The following is a 24,703-nucleotide window of genomic DNA, read 5'->3' as shown; positions in this document are numbered from 1 at the left end:
CCAGCTCAGCATTCGCATTTTACTTTGGGGTTCTCATGAATACTGGGATCATGCATGTGAACATTTATTTGCAAGATGACAGCCTGTAACTGTTTTTTAAAAATCCCTATATTGTAGACAAGTGAAGAGACCTTTAAGAGTCAATATTTGTGACGTGAGACGATCTCTCTCCTACAAGTTCACTCACCTATTTCTCCCACTGTGTGGTCTTCCAGGAACCCACACTGGCTCAAATGTGTGGGTAGAGAAGATGTGGAAATTTAAAAACAAATTTAGAGAAAAGGGATTTTCCCTTGAGCTGGTGGAAGGGCTTGTGGTTGCTTACGGACTCGAAGAAGAAATCCAGCTGCCGCTCAGGCACACGAATGAACCAAAAGCAGAAGGTCACCGAGACCCGCCTGTGGTTGCTCATTTGCCATTTATTGTTCTGCACATACACCCCATGAGCACCAGGTGGCGATGTCCTCTCACAGAGCAACACCAAGAATTTCAAATCACAGCAGTTACAAACAGAACAATTCAAGTGTGGGCATTCACCTGCCCTGCCCCAGCAGCCCCACTCCGATGTCGGTGACCACAGACAGGGCTCCTTCCTGCATCACACAGCCCCCCACCCCAGTCCTCTCATGCACACAGCAGGGCCATGCCGGGACAAGCACTCTGACCAAATATAAAACCACAGAGCCCAACTTTCCGGAGGGGAGGGAGGGGATGAAAACTCGAAGGCACACACAACCACACAGACGCCACGTGCTCTTTGGGGACGAGCATCTGACAAGGCTTGCGTCCACTCCCATTCGTCATCCCTGGAGACTGGGGGAGGGGCAACAAGGTCGCTGGTGTTGAGACCAGGGAAGGAAGAACCTGGGGTCCGCCGGGCGGCCCAGGGCAGTCCCCAGCGGGAGGCAGCCTGTATCCAGGCAGTGGCGCACAGCGCTCTGCTGGCCGGCTCCTCGCGGAACCCGAGGAAAGACTGCGCCTTTCCGGGTTGGCACAAGGGGAAGGGCAAGGGTCCTTGCCGGAAGGGAGATCCAAGATCCCTTCTGCCCAGGAAGCCCAGCGAAGGGAGCGGCAGGAGAACGGCATCCTCAGAGAGGACGAGACAGGAGGACAGGCACGCGGCAAAGGCCTCAGGGGAGGCCTGACGGCCTGGAGACTGCTCTCGGTGTGCTGCCAGCCACGCACCGACCCCTCCTGCATCCTCCTGGGTCCTCTCGCTTTTGCCCTTGGCAGTCTTGTCCCCACTTTCACCTTCTGCCTGATCAAGTCTCTACCCACTGCCCGATTCCAGTGGTCAAAGCATGTCTTCATTTCTTCCCTGCACTCTCCTGGTCACTGTGTCTCCCACACATAGGCCTCTGTCCATCTACGGTGAGGCTCTCCAGTGGTCTTGGTACAGGGTGACCCGGCAGTGGGCACAGAACCCGACATTAATCTCCTCAGGGAGGCTTCCTCCATTTAGTTCTTTTTTTTTGTTTTGTTTTTTTTCTGGTACCGGGAATCGAACTCACGACCATGCACTTGCCAGGCAGGCGCTGTGCCGCTGAGCTAAATCCCCAGCCCTTCCATTTAGTTCTGCTTCCCTCCAGAAAGGGGCAGAAACCTACTTCCAGGTACTGTGAACTAAAGACCACGTGTTGGTCTGCTGGTGAGACAAAATGGCCGCCCACTTACAGGAGACTGGGACCAAGATGGCAGGAGCATTCCTCTTATTAGAGTTCCCCCTGGTGGAGCCAGTTCATGTCCCTGGAGCCATTTTGAAAGCAAAAACTTAGCACCACCACGTCCTAAGGAACTGAATTAGGTAACACTCAGGCGAATCCACTGGCCACACCAACATCAAAATGGCTGAGGGTCTACAGCAAGCAGTGACAGAGCCGGCTCTCCCAAAGTGTGGCCTTAGTACTAACTTTAGTACCATTGTTGAAGGTTGTTTTGTTTCCATTTTTTCTAGTGTCAAAAACCTTCCAAATCTTATGAAATATATATGCATATATATACGTCAAACCCCCAAAACATGAGGTATATAAATTCAAATTAGTACCCAGAGGAACTTCCCCCAAACACATAGTTCAAAGAACCCACTTTCTCCTGGGCAGTGCTATCCTCAGAGATGCCCTGGGCAGCCAGTTCTGCCAGAGCACCCAGAGCTTTCAGGGGAATTGGGTTTCCCTTCTTGATCCCCTGCCTCCTCGCCTCCTGACCCCCAATCCATTCCTTAACGGGAGCCAAAGGTGAGAGGACATTGGGAGGAGACAGACAGGAACGTGGGACACAACCTAGATGCCAGGGAGCACAGACCACAGTGTGGCCCCAGCCCTGTTAGGAATGAGCCCAAGAGGCATCTGCCATGCTCTAGGTCAATCTGTAACTGATGAGGGGACGAGAGGCGCAGCACCGCCACCAAGGGCGTGCAGACAGACTGAAGCCCTCACAGAAACAAGTCTGGACAGAAGAAAGTGCTCAGCCCACCTTGAAAAACAACTAGAAAAGGCTCAGTCCAGCTCTCACCTCAGCGCGTCTCCCAAAGCACAGTTCTGTCTCCTTGAGGATCCCATTTTATTCTGGGATGGGCTGGCAAGTGGGAGGAGAGTCAAGGGACCACTCAGACTGCTCAGGGCCCACAGAACTGGGGTTCGGCACCGTGTGGAACACAGGTGAGGGACGTCATGGGTCTCTCCCCGCACCCGGCCCGGAAATGTGCACACACCCACACACACACATGCACGGACACAGGGGGTGCAGAGCCCAGCACGGGCTCCACTCACAGTGACTGGATGAAACCCACGGGCTCTGAGCTGGTCTGGGAGGCGTTGGGAAGAAGGCTACGGGCTCCTCTCCCTGAGGACAGTGCGGATGTTCGGTGGGACGCAGGCTCTGGTTTGACCAGAGGGGCTGGGAACAGCATCGCAGGATGTCACCCCAAAGAGGAGCCCCGGAGTCCACCCATCCACATGAGAGAGCCGGACGCCTCTTTGCACAGGTCCAAGAGTGACGAGGAGGGGAGAGGCCGGAGAAGCCGAGACTGCGACGATAGCTGCAGCACTCCGGGGGCCTTTGCTTCTCCGTCCCTCTTGGCCCCACAGTGCCTCCTCGCTCCGCACCAAGGCATCTGATCCCTGGTGCCGCAGCGGTCAGTGGTCCACCCCGTTGCCCTGCCCAGCCTTACACAGTGAGAGCTCTCTTCCTCCAGTGGAGGAGAGAAAAGGGGAAACTCCACTCTCCAAGCAGAGTGGAAGCAGCAAGAAGCCGGTTCAGGCAGGGAACTCGGCTTCACAAGGCCAGGGTATGGGGTGGCACACACCGTCCATTCCCCAAATGTGCTGACCGTGCCCCCTACCGGGAGCGGGAGGGGTGGGAGTTCTTGTCTACCAGCACCGAAAAGGCCATGGGAACAGAGCGTGGCCCTCATCCACGTCCCCTGTGTTGGATGAGGCTTACGAATGACATCGTCGATTCTATCTGCGCCCCGCCCCGCCCCCCGACCTCCGTGGCTGAGGGCCAGGGAATGGAGACAGGACACGAGAGGAGGGTGCTGCACCAACTTCCGCCTTGCCTCCCCTACCCTCTCCTGCCCTGCAGTCCCATCGTCCCCACCCCGACTTCAGAACCCCTCCAGCCTCAGTCTTTCTCCTGGGCAGTGCTATCCTCAGAGATGCCCTGGGCAGCCAGTTCTGCCAGCACGTTGTCCAGGTAATTGGCATCCGGGTAGCCGTGGCCAGTGAGATTAGAGCCGAACTCTGTCTTGTGGTGCACCTCGTTCCAGACGACCGTGTCAGACTCGCCCGTGGTGCTGGAGGTGCCGATGGCAAAGATGAGGCGCCGATCCCAGGCCACAAGCAGCAGCTTCAGGACCTGGAGGGCAAGGGAGGAGGCCAAAGCTATGCAGGGTTTCTCAGGGCATCCTGAAACACCCTGACCTATTCCAGGCTATTTCAGGTCTATTTGCTCTTCCAGTCCTCCCCACATTTCAGCTAGGGATACAGTAGGAGCTACTGTTGTCCCTATTTCACAGGTGAGGAAATAGGCCCAGGGGATGTATGGGGGACTTCAGAATGTGCCAGGTCATCAAAGCTGAACAAAATCTTGGTTGAGCAAGACTAATAGCTGATGTTCTGTTTAGTCTTGGTCAGAGCAGTGTCAAGCATGAAGAAGGTACCTGATAAAAATGTCACCCTCTCCAAATGGAACTACGGCAAATACAGTATGGGCTGGTGATTGGGGAATCCTAGTACTACTAAACTTTAACATATTAGCAACTATTTCCTGAGTGGTTCCTTATTAAGTGCCAGGCATTGAGTCCTACAGTGGTCATAATACACGGATGGGCCAGGTATTCTCATTATCCTCTTTTTGCAAATGAAGACACAGAAGCTCAGAAGACAAAAGACTTGCCCTGGTCTCACAATTGGTCCAGTGGTGGGCGTGGGGCAGGGAAGCAACTGACGTCAGGGCTGCCTGACTCCACAGCTGTGGTCTGCAACCCACTCAGATTGGAGTCAGCATAGCTTTCAAGGATGGGCTACTCCTGAGCTGAGGCTCAGGGGAGGATCTCAGATATCTCGGTGGAGAAGGACGAGTAGATACAGTCAATAAATATGAGCCCAAGGCAAGGATAATGACAGCAAGGGCTACAGCCATGCTGCATTTCACAAATGCTGCTTTTACTTCATTCCTACAAAGTCCTATCTACACAGACAGAAACAATCACCTCTTTGCAGATTCAGAAACAAGTCCTAAGGGTGTGATGCTTTGTTCCAGCTTCCACAGCTAACGAGTGGTAAAACTAGGCTTCGGACTCAGGCTTCTCGGGCTCCGAGGCCCAGGCCCTTATTTCCTGTCACTCTGCAGAGAAGCCCCGGGTCTGGGTCCCAGACTGACAGATGGGAAGGATGGGGTGGGGGTGAGCAGAGAGGAAGGCTTAGCCTCACACCACCACAGGTGATCTTATGGTAAGCTGAGCAGACTGGGAGAGAGAAGAAAAGAGGAAGCCACTGAAGCAACTTGGGTGATCTTAAATTTTACTTCTCTTAAACAAAGGAGTTTGGTGTTAGAGGCCGTGGCATTAGACACGGTGGTAGGCAAGAGATGGAGAGGCATTAACGAGGCTGGTGGCAGCAGGATCATCAAAAGGGGGAGGTGCTTTGGAAGGCAACGTGGGAAGAAGCCAAGAGGACACAGCGGGGAAGAACAACAGTGCAAGGCAGTGCACATGCCTGGTCTGGCCCTCGGGACGCTGGGTCACGGTCACAAAGAGGGCGGCCTGGAGGAAGGACAGCCCTGGCAACACACTCTTACAGAAGTCACCGAGCCAAGCAGAGCTGGGGCTCAGGCACAGAAATCTGGCTTGGCCCTGGCTTGGCCCTGGCTCCTAATCCAGGAACAATATATTGCATGTCTTCATCATGTGGTTGATTCTCTCATTGTTCCAAACTGTCTGCTTCCTCCTGGGAAGAGGAGGACATATCCAGGCCTGGGTGCCTCCCCTACAGGCATGTCATTATGCCATTCTGCAAGTTCATGACTCACAGGGCCACAGAAATGCACGTGGAAGGGGAAAGCTTCCGGGGGGCTAAACAGGATCACACACCTCCACAGGTCTCTCCAGGTCTTTGGCCCCCTTCCAATGGGAAGGGCCCGGACCACCAAGCGTGGCTCCACCAACCTGGGTTCCAGAATAGAAACCCATCCGAAGCAGCCTGAAGGCGGGTGTTTATGAGCCACCTCACCTTTGAGAGGTGATGTGGTTATTGAAATGAATCTCAATGGGTGGGATTAGCGCTTCCTAAGAGGGCTGAGGGACATCTTGCTCTCTCGCCATGGGAGGACGCCAAAAGAAGGGTTTGTCTACACACGGAAGCAGCCCTTGCCACACACCAAACTTCCTGGTGTCTCGACCTTGGGCTTCACCCATGGCATAACACAGTTCCAGTGACAGATGCGCAGTGGGCATGAGAAATGAACATCTGTTGAAGTAAGGTACTGAAATCTACAGAGGGTCTATGGCCATGCCACCGTGAAGGCACCTGATGTCAACTAAAATCTACAAAGAAAGCCGATGAACACACACCTCTAGTCTAGTATTTCCCCCAGCACTCCCCATAGACCAAGGGTTCTTTTTCATTCCTGAGGGCAAGAAAAATTCTTTTTGGCCTCATCCAGAAAGGGAAAAAAAAATTTAAAAAATAAGGTTTTTATTCTAACCAGAGTCCACAGGACCATAGAAGTCTGGTCATGAATTAGTAGGGACCCAGGAACCAGACCCTTAGTCCTTCTGCTCTTTTTGGGAAATGTCCAAGAGTACAAAAGTAATCAAGATAAGAGGGTCCTAGCTGGGTGTTGAGAGCACCTGCCCTTCATCCCAGCACTCTGATGGGCTGAGGCAGAAGGACTGAAAGTTCAAGCCCAAGTTTGGCAAGTAAGCAAACTTGGGGAGACCTTATCTCAAAAAATAAAAAGGGCTGGGGCTATAGCTCGGTACAAAGGCCCCAGGTCCAATCCCCAATAGGAAAATAAATAAAATACAGAGTAGAATAATCCCTCACCAATTAAGATCCTCGCCCCAGAGTAGCCCTTCTCTCACTTTCACGTGTGGTCAGATCAGCGGGGATCTCGTTAGGAGGAAGCACATCCTGTATTTCCTTCAGGCTCCCAGGTGTCACCATGGGTAGGGTCCCCAGCACCTGCCTTTAGCAGGCTGTAGACAAAGGGTCCACAGAGAGACAATCATTGCTAGTAATGTACTAGTGAGGAGAAAGGAAAATTTCTACTGGCACCATCTGCAAAAGAAACCCCATTCTAATCGCACCCATCTTCCCCTGTGGTTGACTCAGACGTGACCTCACTGCTGTGGGCATCTAGACTAAGAAAGACCCAGGTGCCTTGGATCGGCAGGAAGCAGCACTTCAGGCTCTCCCTTGCAACCAAGTGCCCCCGCCGTGCTCTGGAACACCTGCTCTTACTTTTCTCCCCTTCTCGCTGTCCGGAAGGTAACAGTGTCGCGGGAAGCCTCGGGCGCTGAAACTCTTCCCAGGATTTGGGTGTTCTGGGCCCTGAAAGCAGAAAGAAAGAAAACACAGGGTGTTTTTCAAAATCTCTGACGAATGGGAGTTCAAGCATGCTGACAGTAATAAAGCCACAGAGGCTAAAGCAGTGTGAGTAGCTGTTTCACAAACATGTGTGGCATTCTTAGGCCTGGGTTGGACCACACAGCTAGCTCCTGGCTGGTTTGGCTGGAGCCCTTCTTGAGTGTTGAGGGAATGAGGAGGGGACAGGCATGACAGGGGCCTGGTGTGTGGCCCAGTACAGGGTCGTGTCCCTGGTATCGTCATCCCCTACTGCTGTACAGATGAGGAAAACTGCATGCTGGAGAAATTCAAAGGCTTCTGTGATTTAGCAGCTTTGCTAGAACTTCAGGGCGGGTTTCCCAAGGTGTACTCTGGACATTTTAAACTGCACAGATAACAAAGTGCCTCTGAGCTGGGGCCTGGGCAGTCAGGATTTTCTGAAGGATTCTTGTGGATTTCCTCTTTGTCTTCAGGAGTTTGGGGCTGTTTTCCTGCTCAGTGACATTGATGAGGATATTCAGGACTAAAAATCTTCTACTAATATTCCAGCTTGTGTCACCCCGTGGCTTAAAAGGCAATCTCAGGCCGCTGGTGGGAAAGAAACTGAAGCAGAATTGAGTCAGAACCCAGGTGCTGTTGTGGCGGATACAGTGATTTGTGTCCTGCGAAACTCAGGCAGAGTCTGACTGCATTGCAGCGGTGTTGGCCCCCGGGCTTTAAGAATCGGTCAGACTATTAGGAGACTGATGCTCTCTTAATAGCTGTACCACGTCTCTCCTACGAGACTCTATACATTAAGGCAAAGCTACATCACTGCAAAGAAGGCTGTTCTTTGTGCTTTCTCTCTTCTGCACACATTTTCTTTTTTCACATGAGCTGAAGCAGCACAAGGCCCTGTGAGACGGTTAACTGTGGGGCCAAGCTACATAAGAAACACCTCGCCAATGGGTTTAGCGCAGTTTTGGGCATGGATGATGGACACAGTGCGGATGGAAGCCCCACCCTGAGTGTGGGCGGCACCAACCAGCAGTCAGAATAAGAAGGGAAAGGAGGAGGAAGCCTCCCTTCCGCTTCTTCAGAGGTGCTGCTGTTGTTGCCATCGCTTCAGATGCCCATCTCCAGGCTTCCACGCAGGCCCTTTGGCTTCCCAATACGGACGCTCATGGGACCCTGCAGGAAGCTCCAGGCCTGTGACTTCTGACTGAATTCTCCGGCCGACCAGACGCAAACGGCTCTCTCGCACCTTCCACACCTGACTCTGCAGGTGGCCATCGTAAGCCTACCTTGTGATGCCTTATGTATCATATGGGAAGGGTTTCACACGTATGTTATGTTAAATCTGTTCCTCGGGTGAACTCTGCCTACACACCCTGACTGGATGTTCCTGCTGACCTCTGACTTCCTCGCCCCTGGAACCACGCGCCACATGAACCTCTATGCTTTATAAATCACTCCATCTCAGCTTTTCTTTTACAGTAACAGGGAACAGACCAAGACCCCTGGCTTCCCACGGGTCCACTGGTTCTTCTGAGAAGTTCACGAGAGGCAACCGACTCTCACTAACAATAAATGCCCTTACTCTGCACACACACTTGTCTAGAATCTCTGACCCCTCAACGATGGAACCCTGCTTTAAAAGGCACTTGTAGATACAACTGAGGTAGTATTTATAACTCCATGCCGTTGCTGGCATGAACTCTCCTACAGATGACTAATAAATGCATCCAGCCTGCATAAATGAATGAGCAACAAAACCATAAGAAAATATGGAGTTTTTTTGTTTTGCTTTGTTTTCACGGCACTTGGGTTTGAACAATGGCCCTCATACTAAGCTACATCTCCAACCCTTTTTATTTAGTCTATTTTGAGACAGAGTTTTGCTAAGTTGCTAAGTTAGGAGGTTTCCGCCTCCCAGAATGCTGGGTTTATGGGCATGTGCCACCACACCCAGCTTTGAGTTTTCATTTTCACTTATTATGCACCATGATTTGAAAAGGAAGAAAAATAATCTGGTTTTTATATTTATTGTTGGAAGCAGCTCGGCGGCAGGTCACTTAGCATTCGGCCACGCGCATGGCTGGGTCCGTGCTGTGGGTTTACAGGGTCCGGCAGCCATACGTACAGCTCATAGGCAGTCGCCACAGGTACACGGTGTCCACAGGGCCACACCGTCGCCTGCCAGGCTGCCTGACTGCAGGTCTGATGGCTGTGCTCCTTCTGCCCGAGGCTGTGCAGTGAGTCTACTCAGGGCGGCCGGGCACTGACCCAGCTGGGCTGCGCCTTCTGGGCCCGACGCCAAGTACAGCAGTCACGACTCTGCTGGAGCATCTCTGGGAGAGGCTCTCCGCGGTGAGGGTGGCACTCAGTCTCAACTCCATTGCTGAAGGTGCCAGAGCTCTCTGAGGCAGCAGGCAGCCACCTCGATGCCCCCGGGGGCCTCTCTGCTCTGAGCTCTGGAAGTGAGAAGCCCCGCCCACCCGACGCCCGCCTAGATCCCGGTGCACGCTGAGGCTGCCGCGGTCCGTCCTGACCCCCACACTGGTGTTTGTGTTCCTCTCACCCCACTGCTGCCTCCAGGTCCCTGCACAGGCCTCTGCTGACCAGCACCGACCTCCCTTTCTCTCCTGCCCCGGCGTGTCCCTGTTCAAGCCCCGTTACTGGAACGCGGACTGTGGCAGGGGTCTCCGAGCAATCTCTCTTCAGGTCATCCCGTGTTTTACACCAGCCTGGCTTCCTAAAGCGCAACCCCAACCCCAGCCCCGACAGCTCCACCACCCTAATCCCACACCCAGGGGCCTTCAGGCTCACACCCTGCTGCCTGGTGAGTCAAGTCCACATCCCAGCTTGGTCCCCAAGGCCTTTTACGTCCGGGCCTCCACTTCCCTCGCTGCTAATCATCCCCAACTCTGCCACCTTGGAAGGCTTAGACTCCAAATTAAACTCTTCCATATGTCCTTCCACACCCCCACTCAGTCTCCTCTCCAGCTAAAAATATTCTCCTCCGTTTCCTCACCTCTTTCACGGTCTGCTAGGGAGGGCCTGTCCCAGAAAGCCTCTGCCCTTCCAGACAGACAGGCAGGCCCTTCTCTTACCAGGACAAGGAGGTGCTGAACAGTGATGGTGACCAGGAGCTCAGGGCCTTGGTCCTGTGCCCAGTGCCCCGCCCGGGATCCACACACGTTACTTCCTGCCTCACAGCGCCTCTGCCTACCAGGCTCCTTCCCAGCTGCAGAGAAGAAACCAAGCTTGGAAAGAGCAGGCAGCTCTCCAACACCACCAGCTCCCGGCTGAGCTGGGGACCGGAGCTCGGGTTGGGCAGACTTTGAGGCCTTGTGCCTCGCCTGTGTCTAAGTGCCTCTTATACTCGGTCAGTGGCACACATCTGCTTTTACTCTCTAGATTAAATGCTCCTGTATATTTACCCTTCCCCGCCCGGCGGGTAAATCCCAGAGATGGAAGCACATTCCATTCCGTCCTTTTACAGGCTTTTATGCCTTTCTGTTCTATTTCGTCATCACTTATGACTACTCCAGAGTTTCTTGTTCATTTATCTGTCTACTTTAACGTTCCCAGTTCAGCTACCATGGGAACTTCAGGGAGCTTCTTTGGTACCTAGAACATGGCTAAACCGTAATGTACTCTCAGAGTTGTTGTAAAAAATGAAGACAAACTCACTGAGGGAGAAATTAGGGAAAGCACGCCTTTCACAACAGCAGAGAAAAAATGAAGTACTTAAAAAAGAAGACAAACAGGCGGGGGTAACAAGGGTGAGGTAATAAATATCTGCTGAAGCTTCACTGTGGGAAGGAAGGGTCCATTTGTATTTACTGTCAGGAATGCTGTTCAGACTTGTCCTTTAGGGCTGTCTTTCAAAGAGCCAAAGAGGAAAGAAATGCCTACCAAAATCAAAGCCAAGTGTAGCTATCAAATTAGAAATGCAAATAACTGTCCAACAATGAAATTCCACTCCGAGAGGATTATTCGACAGATATTCTCACATATGTGCAAGGTTATTCATTACAGCATTATTTGTTGTAGAAAAGGACTGGAAACAATCCATACGCCCATCACAGGGAAGCTGCTGAATGAAATTATTCATACAATGGATTATTACACAGACAGAGGAAGGAACGAGGAAGCTCTCTCTAGACTGCCCTGGAAAACTCTACAGGCTACATTGTTCACGGGAAAACGCAGGGTGTGAAACACAGTGCCGAAATGTCACTGTGTATAAACGGGAGGGGTGGAGTCGACCTCTGCCTTGGGGGCACAAAGGGTCCCAAAGGATTCCTAAGAAAGTGAGAACAATGGTGGTGGAAGGAGGGTGTGTGTGGGGAGCCCCACAGAAGGCGGACAGCGTGGGAAGGAGGCTTCCGCGGAGGGCGTTTTAAACACTGGGACGTCTGGACGCACCTGAATCCCAGGGGGGATGCTGTAGATGATCCGGATGGTTTTGCAGTCGGGGTGGCCGGGCAGGGAGTGGGGGATGAGGTGGTACTCCATCTTCCCCGGCGGCTGGGTCCCTGTCTTCACCCCATAGATGGTCTTACACGTTGGACACTGCAGACTCCCGTCCTGAGAGAGCCAGAGCGGGAAGCAGTTTTGGTAACGATCTCCCCACCGACTCCAGGTGGTAGCAGAGATCGAGGACCCGGCGGCGGCAGCGGCGGCGGAGGCGGCGGCGGTGGCGGTGGTGGGGAAATGCACTCCCCCGAATACCAGGCCTGAAACCCTGCCTGACTACCCTCAAAGGAACAGGCAAGAGTCCAGAAAGAGCCCTGGGCTCCGTGCTAAGGGACGTAAAAGAGATATCCCTCTGCGTGAGGGGGACCAGCTAACCAGCACAGCGACCTACACGGGGAGCCACTATTTGACCACTAGTCCCCGTGGGCGGAGCAGACGGCGAGCGTTCAAGAGCAGCAACTGCCACGCTGAGGAGCGTCACTCGCCCAGGGGGCCTTTAAAGTAAAGACATCTGGACCCCACAGGAAGACCCACCACGAGAGCAGGAGGCTGCGAAGTGCCGCGGCTTCACTCTAAAATCACACAGCCCAAGTTCAAGTCTCAGCTCTCCCACCTACCTGCTCTGCGACCTCGGGCAAATTAATTAACCTCTCTGAGACTCAGTTTCCAATGTAAAACAAGAAAATTAATAATATCTGTCTTGCTCCTTTGCTGGAGAATTAAATGAGGCGATCCTCGGGGAGGGCTTAGCACGAAGCATCTCTAAACATGATCAGTGTGCGTGGTCTCCCTGCAGCCCAGTGCCCACTCAGGTCTAGAAACCGGCCCAGGAGAAGGTAAACTGGGCATCGTGCCGCGGCACCTGAAGGTGACTTTTAAAATGGTCGTAACTTGGGTCAGAAGGACACAGGATAACTGCCGCGTAAATAACTAAAGGAGGGGACAACGTCGCCACTTACGTGATTGCAAACTGTACAGCATGCAGCCTTGCTTTTTGAGAGTAGTTAGGAAGGAGTCATGAGTCTAATTTATTTCCTGCAGGTTTGCGATACTGAGGACTGCGTCGGAGCCTTCACACAGGGGTTACAATCCCAGCTGATTTTTGATTTTAATTTAATTGTATTTTCAGACAGGCTCTCCCTAAGTCGCTAGGTTGCCTAGTCTGGGTTTAAACTTTCAATCCTCCCACCTCAGGTTCTGAGTGCTGGGATAACCGCTGTGGGTCACCATGCCCACTTTTTAAAGGAGGCAATCGAGGCGCCTGAGATTGCAGGGTTTGCTGCTGCTCTCTGGGGCTGGACCTTCAGGGGCACCGATGGCTCTCGATAGGGTGACACAAAGGGCTAGTGAGGTGTCGCTGGGGGGGTGGGACAGAGCCTTCGGGAGGCTGGGATATGGAACTCCCTGCTCACCATAGAGAGGGGCACAGGGCCGGGAGCCTGGCACGGGGGCAGCGGCGATGTGTGCAGAGCTGCCCGTGCACAGCTGGGACCTGCGCTCCCAGGGAGCCGCAGCTCTCTGGGAAGACAGATCCTCTGCTGAGCTATCCGGGGACATCTCCAGCCAAGTCGGCTCATTTAGAGGCACTGCTCACATTCGCAGTACCTACTCCCTGAAGCCAGTGCCCTAACTGGCTCATGACCTGGGGTAAATCACTCCCTTCCCTCGGGCCCTTTCCTCCAATGCGTCTGATAAACCAAAAGCCACATTTCAGAGTATTCATGCAAAGGAGGACGAAGGCTAGTGCCTTGAGAGACATTTTTGAAGCATTACACAGGCAAGTTCAAAGCCTTCCTAAGCATTCTTGAATACAGTCACCCAAAAGGTAATGAAGTGCTATGAAAACTCAAATCAAACATGCAAAAGCTTAAAGCACAAGGTTGTGAAGAAACCTTTTGTGGGCGTCAGGACAGGGAGCTCTGGGTCCAGCGCATCCTCCGCCAACAGCTGCAGATGGCTGGGGCCTGATCTCGGGACACGGAGACAGTCCCCGAGGGTGGCACTCTGGGACCTGAACCCGTAGGGTAGGCAAAGATGAAGCGAAAATTTCGGCAGCAGCACAAGCCAGTACCATTTGCAGTAGTGATAACAGCCTAGAAAGTATTGTTTTGTCTTTATTTTCCAGGTGGAAAATGAAATCTCAGCGAGGCTGAAAATTTTGCCCAAGGTCATTCAGCTTCTAAGCCAGGATCCAAGTTCAGATCGGCTTCTCTCTTGCCTCTGCGTCTGCCCACAGGAGGTTCACAGAGCAGCCTCTGAAACTCAGAGGGTTTGGATGAGAAGAACGCCGGGAGCTATCAGGGAAATGTCAGACTCAGAGGCAAGGAAGAGGACACATGAACAGAACTGGAGCGAAGAAAAGAACGTGAGCCAGTGACTTAGAAAAGCTCAGATGAAGAATGGGGGCCACTATCACCCACAGGAGGCCCAGGGCCCTGGAAACCAGGGGTCCCTACTGTCTGTCAGTGAGAGGGCAGCACCGCTCACAGCCTCCCCGTCCTCCAACAGTGGGGTCTTCGGGCAGCGACCACCAGGGGGCCTTGAGAGTGATCTCCAGTTCCCTTGAAGGGACAGTCAGGGAGCTTTGACGTTGTCCAGACAACTTAGCTACCATTTAAACTTACCAGGGAAAAGGTGACTGGGAACACCTTCGCCCAGGCATGAATGAACAAGCACTGAGCAAAGATCCCCTTAGCCGTCACCGATGGGGTCCACTTCACCCGGCAATGGGCCATTTCCCTCCAAACACCCCGGGCAAAACCCACCCCTCAGACTACTCCAGCCAAGGCTGGGACTCGGGGAGCCCACAGGAAAGTGAGGACAGGCTTGGAGAACGCTGCAATTTGGGGGAGAATCCCTCCTGCTGAGAACAGTCACGATGGTCACTCTGCTACCATGGGGTCCTCTAAAACTGCACAAACCTCCTGGGGGAAGAGAAGGGTGCTTCCTGCTCTTGGTCCTCTGCAGCCCCACGCAGAACGGCTGCGGCCTGAAGCCGGGCACTAACCTTGTTCCCGTTGTTGTACATGGCGACCAGGCAGTAGATGTGGTAGACGTGGCCACACCGGGACAGCTTGCCCACCACGTCCGGCTTGACCGTCGGCTGTGGGCCCTTGTAGCCCGAGGGCGCTGTGAGGCGCTCCATACAGATGGTACAATCCTGCAGGATAGGGACAGAGCGAGAGATGTCGGCTGCCACCCACCCCGCACGGTCCTGGGGTCAGGGGAACTGCTTTGGGGCCTCTTCTAGAAAACTTAGGAATCCACAGCAAGGGGTTGGTTTTAGGAATTGAAATATTGTTTTCCTTGCTTTGCAAAGCAGAGAAATTCCCCACATAATTCCTGCTGATGGACATGTTAACTTGGGCTTGCTAAGTATGTCACAGTCTCCTTGGGGATGCACGGTCCCTCCTTGGTGGGGCGCTACGTCAAGCTCTGCTTAAACCGAACTGCAAGGGAATTGTATTTGAACCGAGAGATGGAGGAAGCAGGCAGAGGAAGAGACTTAGGCAGGAGAAATGAAGATGTGTGAGATGCCTGTACCAAGTCCCCAAGATGAACTAGGTAATGCAGATGTGCTAATAAAAATTTTAAAAATTAAAATATTTTTAAAAAGGATTTTAAATGTAGCAGAGAGGCTGTCATTTAAATAAATCTACAACAGTAGATTTGTCAACTTTAGCACTGCCTTTTTAATTTTTTATTTTGACTTTTTGAGACAGGGTCTCACTATGCAGTTCAGGCTGGCCTTGAGCTCACTTTGTAGCCAAGGCTGATCTTGAACTCACGGCGATCCTCCTGCCTCAGCCTCCCAAGTGCTGGGATTATAGGCGTGTGCCACCACGCCTGGCCAGCACTGCTTTTTTAGAAAGCTGTCATCATTCATGCTCTGCACTGCCTCGCTGTGGCCCATGCCGAGGAGCCTCTTCCGGGAGCATCCTGCTTGCCCATTGTCACAATGCAAGGGTCTCTGTGCCAGATGCTGCCCCAGGCAGAAATGCCTCCAGCAGAGACCCTCCGACTCCCACCAAATCCATTTTAAAGTCAGTGGGCACAGCGCAGTTTATTGTTTTCCTTAAACTCAGATCGTCACAGACCGGAGCTGAGAATCAACCCGCGTTCTGCTTCGCGGGGACAGGTTCCGTCACAGCTGCAGCTCTCGACCGTGAACCTCGGAGCCCCGGAGTCAGCCTGACCAGCTCTGCAGCAGCCCGCAGAGCCCTGGGGCAGAGGCGACGTCCGCAGGTGACAAGAGGCAAGTCCCGCACTTACCTCCTCGGGCGGGTGCCGGACCTTCTGCAGGTATTTCTTCAGCACTTCCTCCGGGGTTTTGCCTGTGGAGACAGAGGGATCATAGGTCACCAACAGGCGGCAAGAGGTCCGCCAGCCTTCCCAGCTCAGGCCTGCTGGAGGGAGAGTGAGAGCCAAGTTCTAGGCAGAAGATGGGACCGGCTCAATCTGCAAGGCGACTGAGGAGTGTGAGAGAGAGTTCAGGTGGCGGAAGGGCAACGGGGTAAACTAAGGAAGGGCACCATGTCGGCCTTCCCCACCTGGAGCCACTTCCCTGACACGCTTCTGCTTATTTCCAGCTAATCCACGTTTTAGTGAAATAAGGGGAGTGAGTTTCTTTTCTTTATAATCAAACAGCTGAAGTAGCAGAAATGAAAGCAGTCTATGCCAGGACACGTTCAGCAAACATCAGTATTTCTACAGGGAACCAGGAAGCTGTGACCCACAGCTCCGACACAGCCAAGGCAGCCCAGCAGCAGGGAGGGCGGAGGGGGCGTCCTGACAGCGGCAGTGATCTGGGGGCTCCCCCGGGAGCTGGACCCTTAGGAAGTACCAGCCTGTAGGCAGAGGGCAGCATGATGCGGGCCTACGTGGAGCCACAGCTGGTAAGGGCAGGGCCACCCTGGGGCATTCTTTTAACTGCGCTGAGCTTGTTTTCTCACCTATAAAACGTGGAAGATGGATCGCACGCGCCTCAAAGTGGTGCTTCCACAACTCACAGGCTAATGGCAGCACAGCCCCCAGCACTTTGCCAGATAAGGGTGCCGTCCTGCCATTAATAATAACAGGAAGAGCGGGAAAGCGTGAAACCCCATCCCTTCCCATCGGGCTCGGAGCAGGGCAATTCACTTAAGCAGGGAAATTTTAATGGACTAGAAAAGTAGGACAGGGGTTTGAGGAAGTGGATCATGTGATAGGCAGAAGCTGAACTGCAATCCCCTGCTTATCTTATAAGAATCAAGCTTCCGTGACCTGAACCTCTGACTTGCCCTGCCTCGGGCTAAGGCAGTGTGGAGATGACCAGATGCACACCTCACAAGGCCTGCGAGGGAGATGAACGTCATTTGCCAAACGGAAAGACCTGCTGCGGAGCTGAGCTATTGGCCCCTGACGCTGAGTACCAGTACTGACCCTTTGGTCGCTGGACTGAGCAACAGGAAGGGGTTCCTGAAGAAGGGTTCACGTGGCCAGGAGACCCAGAGGGGCCAGAGGGACACAGACAGTGGCTACTTCCCAACTGTGAGGACACATTCCGGGGCTTACGTGGTGTGATCAAAATACACTGTGAATATTAAAATTGCTTTTTAAAAAAAACTATTATAGTCAAAGACATCATCCTTAATCCCTGTCAGCTAGACTCCCTTGCTTCGAGCACACAGTTCTTGCCACTTTTTGAAACAGTTCCGGGAGTCCTCTTTGCTGAGTGTGTTTATGAGATGTGATCAAAAGCATGGTAAACGTGGCTGTCATGTGCCATCCACTGGAGAGGCTGAGAAATGCCACAGTGGGCCCCCGTTTACTTACTCATGAGGCCTGGCACCGTGCAGCTTCTGTCTCTTCTCTACAGTCAAAACGACCACGAAAGGGAAACATTCTAGATTGATTCGGGACAGAGGCAGCCAGGTCAGTGCAGATAAAGACACTCACGGAGAAGGACCCCTAGCATTGCTTTAGAAAGAAGCAGGAAGGATGGGATAAGTATGTCCAAAGCAAGGGGGCATATTTTGAGCGGGATGCATGGCAATGTATCTCTCACTGCAACGCATCTTATATTCACTTAAACATCCACAGTAGTTTGCGATCACGCCTTGTTCCTGCTAAGTACCGGTAGCGGACATTGTACCCCTCTCTGACCGAAGACAGAGGCTCTACGCGGCCACCCAAGCAGCAGGTGACCAAGTTAGGATATGAACCCAATCTGATGCCAAAGTCACCTTTCTCTTCTCATATGGGTGTTTGATGCCATACTTAGTATTTTTATTCTCTGGATTTTTGCATTGTGCGTTTACATCTCTGACGGTGCTTCTGTCTGACCCACATGCAATTCCCCATGGTTTAATCATCAGAATCTACTCTCAAGACCTCGTGAGAAGGCACAGGATGAGGGCTGACTCTCGGCTGCGAGCCACGTCTTTGGCTCCGGGTCCTGTCAGAGAAAGAGGCCGGTACCTTTCTTGGCTTGCTTTTTGGTGGTCTTGCGGCTCGTGTTGGAGACCCCCGGGATGGACTTTATCTCGCTCTTGCTGACGGGGGGTGGGTGCAGGACGAGCTTGGGCGGTCGGGTGAGGCACACGGGCAGCCCCGCGGCGCTCATCAGGATCCCGGTGATTCCTGGCAGGGCAGTGCAGGGGTGAGGCGGGGCTGAAGACCGGGCCCCTGTACCCCCACATTCCTCCCTCCTGGCCACCGCCCGTCCTTCCCAGCACGAGTTCTCATACTCTGGGACTCCGTTTGCTCTCTTCTGTGGCATTCCAAGTCTCCCTCAGGCTTCCCGCCCTTCCCATACCATTCCTTCACTCTCCCCTTGCTGCGGTGGATGTCTAGGCCCCTGCCTTTCACAAAGGCTCAGGACTTGTTCCATACCCTGGCTTTTCTCTTTCAGCAAGTGCAGCCTAGTGCAGCCCTTACCTGCCAAGGCGGGATTCACAGGACTCGACCCGTTTAAATTCTTCACTGGGACGGTGGGGACCCTGCGGAGGGAACAGCAGACGCGTTATGGTTCTGCTAGTGGGACGGAGCGGGTCAGCGTTTACACGGAGTTCTTCACACAGCAGGTGGAAGCAACAGGTTCACGACAGGAGTCAGGCCCCATCGTCCTGCAGGAAGAGCTGCAGCGCTCAAGCGGGCTCCGTTCACTTGGGCTCAAAGTCAAGGTCCTAACGGCCGCCAACAAGGCCCTCAATCCCTTAGCTCCCAGTCCCTCTCTCAGCGGCCTCCTAATCCCGCCCTCTGTCCCTCCCGCCTGAGGACCTTTCCATAGGCTGGTCCCCGTGGCCACAGTGCTTTCTTGAAAGTAACTGCTCAGCCCCCGGCTCGGATCTGACCTCCTCTGTGAAGTCCCTCCAACCGCTATCTGAGCCTGCTACCCCTCCGTCCCACCCTGGGATTCCCACACCTTCTTACAGGCTGTACTCTCTTTTTTAGTGGAATTTATGATCTTTTAAAATAAGTCCTGGCTTCTTATCTCCCTTCTGGGATGTCAGCTCCTCCAGGGCAAATATCTGTGGCACTCGGTGGGATTCAATCAAGAATCACGGAAACAAGGAGAAGATGAAGAACCGAGTTCCGACCCGAGTGTACAAAACAGCTCCTCAGGGTGGACGCGAGCCTGCATCTTCCCCGCAGCTCCTAGAGCAGCAGATGTTGCCAGCTGCAGTCCGGAGCGTGGAAACTGGGGCTCCTCCTGGGCCTCAGGCATGGCTTCCTCCTTTCCCTGTCCTCCCTGGCAACACGGGCCAGGCGGAGAGCAGACCCAGCTGTCTGGAAAAGGCCAGGCCGCCCACAGAGCCGACTGGGAATCTGCGGGACACGGGGACATGCGGTGGGGCCCGCGGTGCCCCGCTGCCCCAGGCTCCCACAGCTGGCGGGAGAGGCACTGGAGCTGCACAGAGGCCTCCAGGAACGGCCAGCTCATCTGCTGTGGGGTGGGTGGTGCTGGGAAATCGGACGGAGAGAGGGAAGACTTGGAAAGTACTCACTGAGCCCTAGTCTGTGCTGGACACAGAGCTCCATGCTAGGATGCAGCCGTGAGTGTGACACCCCGCGGCCCTTCACCCCTGGTTAGGATCCCGCACGTGCCAGAGCTCGCCTCCCACCAGCAGTGCTCCAGCTGCTTGCAACGCCTACCCTGCTACAGCCTAGCAAGAGGCATCATGACCACCCCATTCCATAGGCACAGAAGATGAGACCAAGATCACACTGTTAAAGACCAAGGCAGAGTACTACTCTGCCATAAAAAAGAATACAGTAGAGTCTTTCATGCCAAAGTGGATGCACCTTGAGACCATAATGTTAAGTGAAATAAATCAGACACCAAAGCTTAAATACCACAGGCTTTCCCATACGAGACACCCACAGTATAAATAAAGAGCAAAATAAAAGACAGATGCTAGGAAGGGGCAGGGGGTGGACGGTGGAGAAGGGAGGGGTGTGGGGAGGGCGGAAGGGAAGGGAGAGTGAAGTAGTTGAGATGCGCCGTGCTGTGCACCCACAACTCTCCAAGAGGAACGCAATTCGTACGGATCACAAACATATACCGATGAAAACACGGACTCCACAGAATCTGGCCAGAAGCCTGCCACCGAGCCGAGCTCCTAGGTTACCCTCTCCGCCCGGGCACAGGCAGAGTGCGAAGGGGAGTGGAGTGAGTTCCAGCAGCGGGGAGAGCTGGGTGGGGCCTGGGGTGGGCAGCAGGGCGACCTGTGGCCCACGTGCCCTCAGGGTCTGCAGGGGCTCCCTCAGGGGAAGGCTCTCAGACCGGGGCTGGGAGAAGCGTGGCAGAAGGTTCATGTCTGCGCCAGGCCGCCCAGTGTCCTTCCATCCTGAGCTCTCCACGGGTAAATCAGACTGCACACGGGGAGGGCAAGCTGGGTTTGCACCCAGATGGGCCGAGAATGACCTGGATCTGGACTCTAACGCCTGTGCGCAGCGCCAGAAATGGTTCGGGAGAGGAGCAGCAGGAAAAGCAGGTTCGACTCCCAGCCCCACCAGCAGCTCCTCTCGACGCCAGTTTAACTTTCTGAGCCCCAGTGAAAACGGAGTCGTGGGCTAGGAGACGCCTTCCAACAGCTTCCCACCCCAGCTTCCGAGAAGGCGGTGGCTGCTCGCCCTGGGCTGTCTCCTCCACCCGCTACCCCCAGACTCCTCCTATGGGCTCCCGGACGGGCCGGGGCACCTGCTCCTCTCCCCAGCTCCAGCTGATAAGGCTGCTGGGTGAGGAAAGCCGCCTTTGTTCGCACAAACTGGAGGAGCAGGTTTCCACGGCCAATCCGATCAGCTGCTGCTCCAGAGCAACCCAGAACTGCTGGAGTTGGAGGGGAAGAGGGGGCCTCAGCGGGCCAACAGGTGACACCGGCACCATCGCGGGGCTCTGAGGGAAGCAGGCTGGGTATTTGCTCGTGGGGCACAGCGGGTACACAGGAAGGAGCCTGGGCGGGGGCCGGGGGTCTCCATCTCCACGCAGCTCAGCCTGACCTGCGCTCACCCAGGAGAGCCGCCAGCACCTCTGCACTCTCCCCACTGTGTCTGGGGTCCCTGTGACGGCCGATCTAGGTCAAGTTGGCTGTAGCACAGCCTGGGTGTTTCCACCCCGTCGGAGGCTACACTGGGCGTAATCCTGCCACTCCGGGTTAGGGTCCCAGGTCTCCCACCTTCCTGAGGACAGGTGTCAGGTAGCAGGCACAGAGGACTCGGGTGTCCTCCAGCCAGCAGCACCTGAGCCCCTCCCCCAAGGCCCCTGGTTAAAGGGAACCCGAGTCACCCTCTGCCTGCCCTGGGGGCCCACTGTGCCCGCCCAGTGAGAGGGAGGCGCCTCTCCTCCTCCAGGCAACGGGGCTCCGGCACAGCCCCCCCATCCCTCGGGCTGCCCCCAGCAGTGGAGGGTCCACATTTCCTTTCTGTTGATAAAACATAAAACTAAGCACAGAAGAGCTGGCAGGATGGCCGGACAGGGAGAGGGAGGTTGCTGGGGGACCTCTGCAGACACCGCAGGGACAGGCAGCTTTTCGGAGTTACGTGCCAACCTGGGACCCTGGGCAGGACAATGGCCCCATCTCTATGGCAACCAGCCCTGCTGGAGATGAGGATGGACCAGACTGAGGGGCCTGGGGGAGGGGCTGGGGGCCAGGCGACTCCTGCCCTCCGGTGTCCCCACTCCTCTAGGAGCCCCCCGTCACGTCTCTGAGTAACTCAAGGGTCCTTTGTCCCCCGAAGCCCCCTCTTCACCCTGCTTCTCCCGTCCTCCCACCTTCCTTTTTCCGTGGGAACGCTGCCTGCGGAGGTCACAGCACACAGGGAGGGGGGAGGGCTGTGCAGCGACAGAAGGCCAGTGGAGACGCCAGACAAAGGGACCGAACACGCTCATTAAGTGGCCGAGAAAGGCTGGAAGAGAGGATGGCGAGGGCCAGGGAGGCGGGAAGAGGGGAAAGGAAGGGGCTGGAGGACAGACGGGAGGCCGGGCCCCGAGTCCAGACAGAGCGGAGAAGAGAACGACTCTTCCAAAGCCCTTTGAAACTGTGCGGTCCACCCCGCCCCGTCCTCCCTGGGATTCTGCGTGCCGTCCATGAGGAGAGGAAAGGCAGAGACAAAGGCTGCCGACTCCCTCACCGAGAGTCGGAGCCATGCGGGCAGCGCCTCTGCTCCCTGCTGGCAGAGGTCACCTGGCGTTTGTCAAGGGCGCTGGAGATGAGGAGGCGGGACCTGTCCAGCTCTGACTTCATTCCAGCAACTAGGTGGTGCATTTCAATACATACCCGCTAACACTACACTACTACACTACACTACAACTGATAGCAGCTAGCGCTGACCGCAGCCTCAGTGCGCATGAAGCTGAGTGTCTCACTTAATTCTCACGAACGATCGCTTTACTGGAGAGAGGGTGCTATGACCACTCTCCACAGAACGCACACCTGCCCCAGCGGGCGCAGCAAGGGACCTGTGCTCCGGCCCAAGCAGCCAGCACCAAATCCTGGGTTCCAACCCTTCCTCTGTAAGCCGCAGCTGTGTGGCCTGGAGAGTCAGCTCCGACTCAGGCCCGGCTAACACCTGCATCGAGGAAGAGACGGAGTCACATCAAGGGGTGTGTGTCTCCCCTCCACGGCGGTGCTACAACCACTGAGTCTGAGTACTGCCACGTGACCCAGACAGCACCGGGCTCACCCGAGTGGCACAGAGGGAGGCGTGGGGGCCGGCCCCTGACTCCCAGCCCGGTCCTCCTTCCACTCTGCAGTGGCCAGACCTTCCTTCCCAAGCAGCTAGCCAGGTGCAGAGATCCAGGTTCCGGCGCCCATCCCGATGCCAAAGGCATCCTGACCTTCTGGGGCACTGGGCCTGCAGGCAGGGCCAGACCCCCCGGGGAAGGGGAGACTGGGTGGGGACGACTGGAAGCGGGGTTGCAGTACTGACTTGGGTCACCCCAAGTCTGTGACCAGGAAGATCAAGAACACAAAAAGCAACGCTCACAGGAGCTGTGTCATCCCTAGGCTGTCACTGGCACAGCGGAGATGAGGCATGGGCAGAAACTGGTCTCCACGAGGCACCTACGGTGTGGCAGTGCCGTCTGGCTGGCTGTGAGGTCCCCAGTGGCAGAGCCAGACGCCCCCGAGCTGCCTCCCAGCCTCTGCCAGCCACCAGCTCTGTATTCTTGAGCGAGTGACCCTGCCCAATGGGTGCCAGGGGTTGCTTCAGAGCCGCTGCAAGCATGAAATCAGACCGCCAGGCCCTCACACCAGAACGGGGTGCGGCTCTGCCAGCGTTGCTCACGGGACCTAGTGCAGACCACCAGCTTTAATCCCCAGCGACGCCGACCCAACTGTGACTGCTGTCTGTGCCTGAGGACCGAAGGGCTCTAGGACACTAGATGCCTTGCCCCAAATCGCACGGCCACACTGAGACCACGACTGGGTCAGAATCCGTACCTGCTGGAGCCCAGGGTGAGCCCTCCCTGACCACACTGTGCTGCGTCCACCTGCAGCCAGCGGTCAGCACCGTGACCAGAAGCACCCCCCGACCCGCACACTCTGACCCAGAGGTGGACGGTGGGCTCCACGCTAGAGGCAGCACCTACCCGGAGGCAATCAGCACCCGGGACTGGGCGATGGCCAGCCGCTGCAGGTTGTTCCGATTCAGAGTGGCCAGGGCCACCCTCCTGGTCTTGCTGTCAGCTCCTGGCGGGCTGGCAGGAGAGCCCGCCGCGGTCCCCGGCACCATGCTGGTGGCCTGTCTCCGGATGGCCTGCGCTGGGGCGGGCTTGCCCAGGCCTCGCATGGTGCCTGTGCTGTCCAGGGGCTTGGGCCCAGGGCCCAGGGCCGGAGGCACCTTTGTGGCCCCGGAGTGGGGTGCACTGTTCTTGCGCGTCGCTGTGGAGGGCTGGGGTGCGGTGCTCCCGTGGGCCACAGCCGCCTTGACGCTCATGACCAGCACACACTGTGGACAGGCGCAGGGAGGCCCGGGGGGTGAGGTGGGCAGTGCGGGGCTGAGCGGCCAGGACTGCGGCTTGGGCAGGGAGCCCGTGACCATGGGGTAGACGAGGTCGAGGCGCCGGCGCACGCGGCGCTGCCTCTGGGTCTGCCGGTTGATCTGGCCCATGGTGCTGAAGTCGATGACGTAGCTGAAGCCGATGGGCGTGAGATCCACCCAGGGGTGCTGCTTCTCATAGGCGTGCTGGATGGTGATGCCCACCTCCATGTCGTAGGGCGTCCAGGAGCCGTTGTCGTTCTCCCACTCCCACACCACGCCCTTCCCGGGGGCCGAGGACGGATCGTAGTAGTTGCGGCGAACTGGGCGGAGGGTCCCTGCCAGGGTAGGACAGAGGGAGGTCAGGGCAGCGCACAGCGAAGGGAGCTGCGTTAATACGCAGACATCAAAGGAGTCCTACTGTGGGTGGGCACTACGCAGCCTGTTGAGGTGACGTCTTTGAGAATCATTCTTGCCTTTTATTTCTTTACGATTTCAATACTGGGGATGGAAAACCTAGAATCTTTCCACTGAGCTATATCCCTAGCCCTTCAAAATATTTTAAATTTTGAGACAGGGTATCACTAAGTTCTCAAGTTGGCCAGGGTAGGTTTGAACTTGGAATCCTCCTGCCTCAGCCTCCCAGAGTGCTGGGATTACAGGTGTGGGCCACCCTGCTCAGCTTCCTTCCTACCTATAAGGAGCCTACA

The 24,703-nt window shown here is 55.3% G+C and overlaps 1 protein-coding gene across 1 annotated transcript; it reads right to left on the bottom strand.

The window, feature by feature from the left end:
- Positions 1–401: 401 nt before the first annotated feature.
- Dtx4 (deltex 4, E3 ubiquitin ligase) lies at positions 402–24,331 on the bottom strand (the record flags this gene model as incomplete). The annotated part of the gene is given in 8 exon segments (XM_005408058.2): positions 402–3,855; positions 6,963–7,052; positions 11,481–11,642; positions 14,539–14,691; positions 15,804–15,865; positions 17,991–18,152; positions 18,450–18,511; positions 23,605–24,331. Coding segments are annotated over 8 exon segments (1,652 nt in total), but the record flags the coding sequence as incomplete, so codon positions are not given.
- Between the last annotated feature and the right edge of the window lie 372 nt (positions 24,332–24,703).

This window comes from Chinchilla lanigera, unplaced genomic scaffold (assembly GCF_000276665.1).
Source record: "Chinchilla lanigera isolate Chin_1 unplaced genomic scaffold, ChiLan1.0 scaffold00110, whole genome shotgun sequence".
In the NCBI taxonomy this organism is placed as follows: domain Eukaryota; kingdom Metazoa; phylum Chordata; class Mammalia; order Rodentia; family Chinchillidae; genus Chinchilla; species Chinchilla lanigera.
This window is presented reverse-complemented; position numbering and strand designations above follow the sequence as displayed.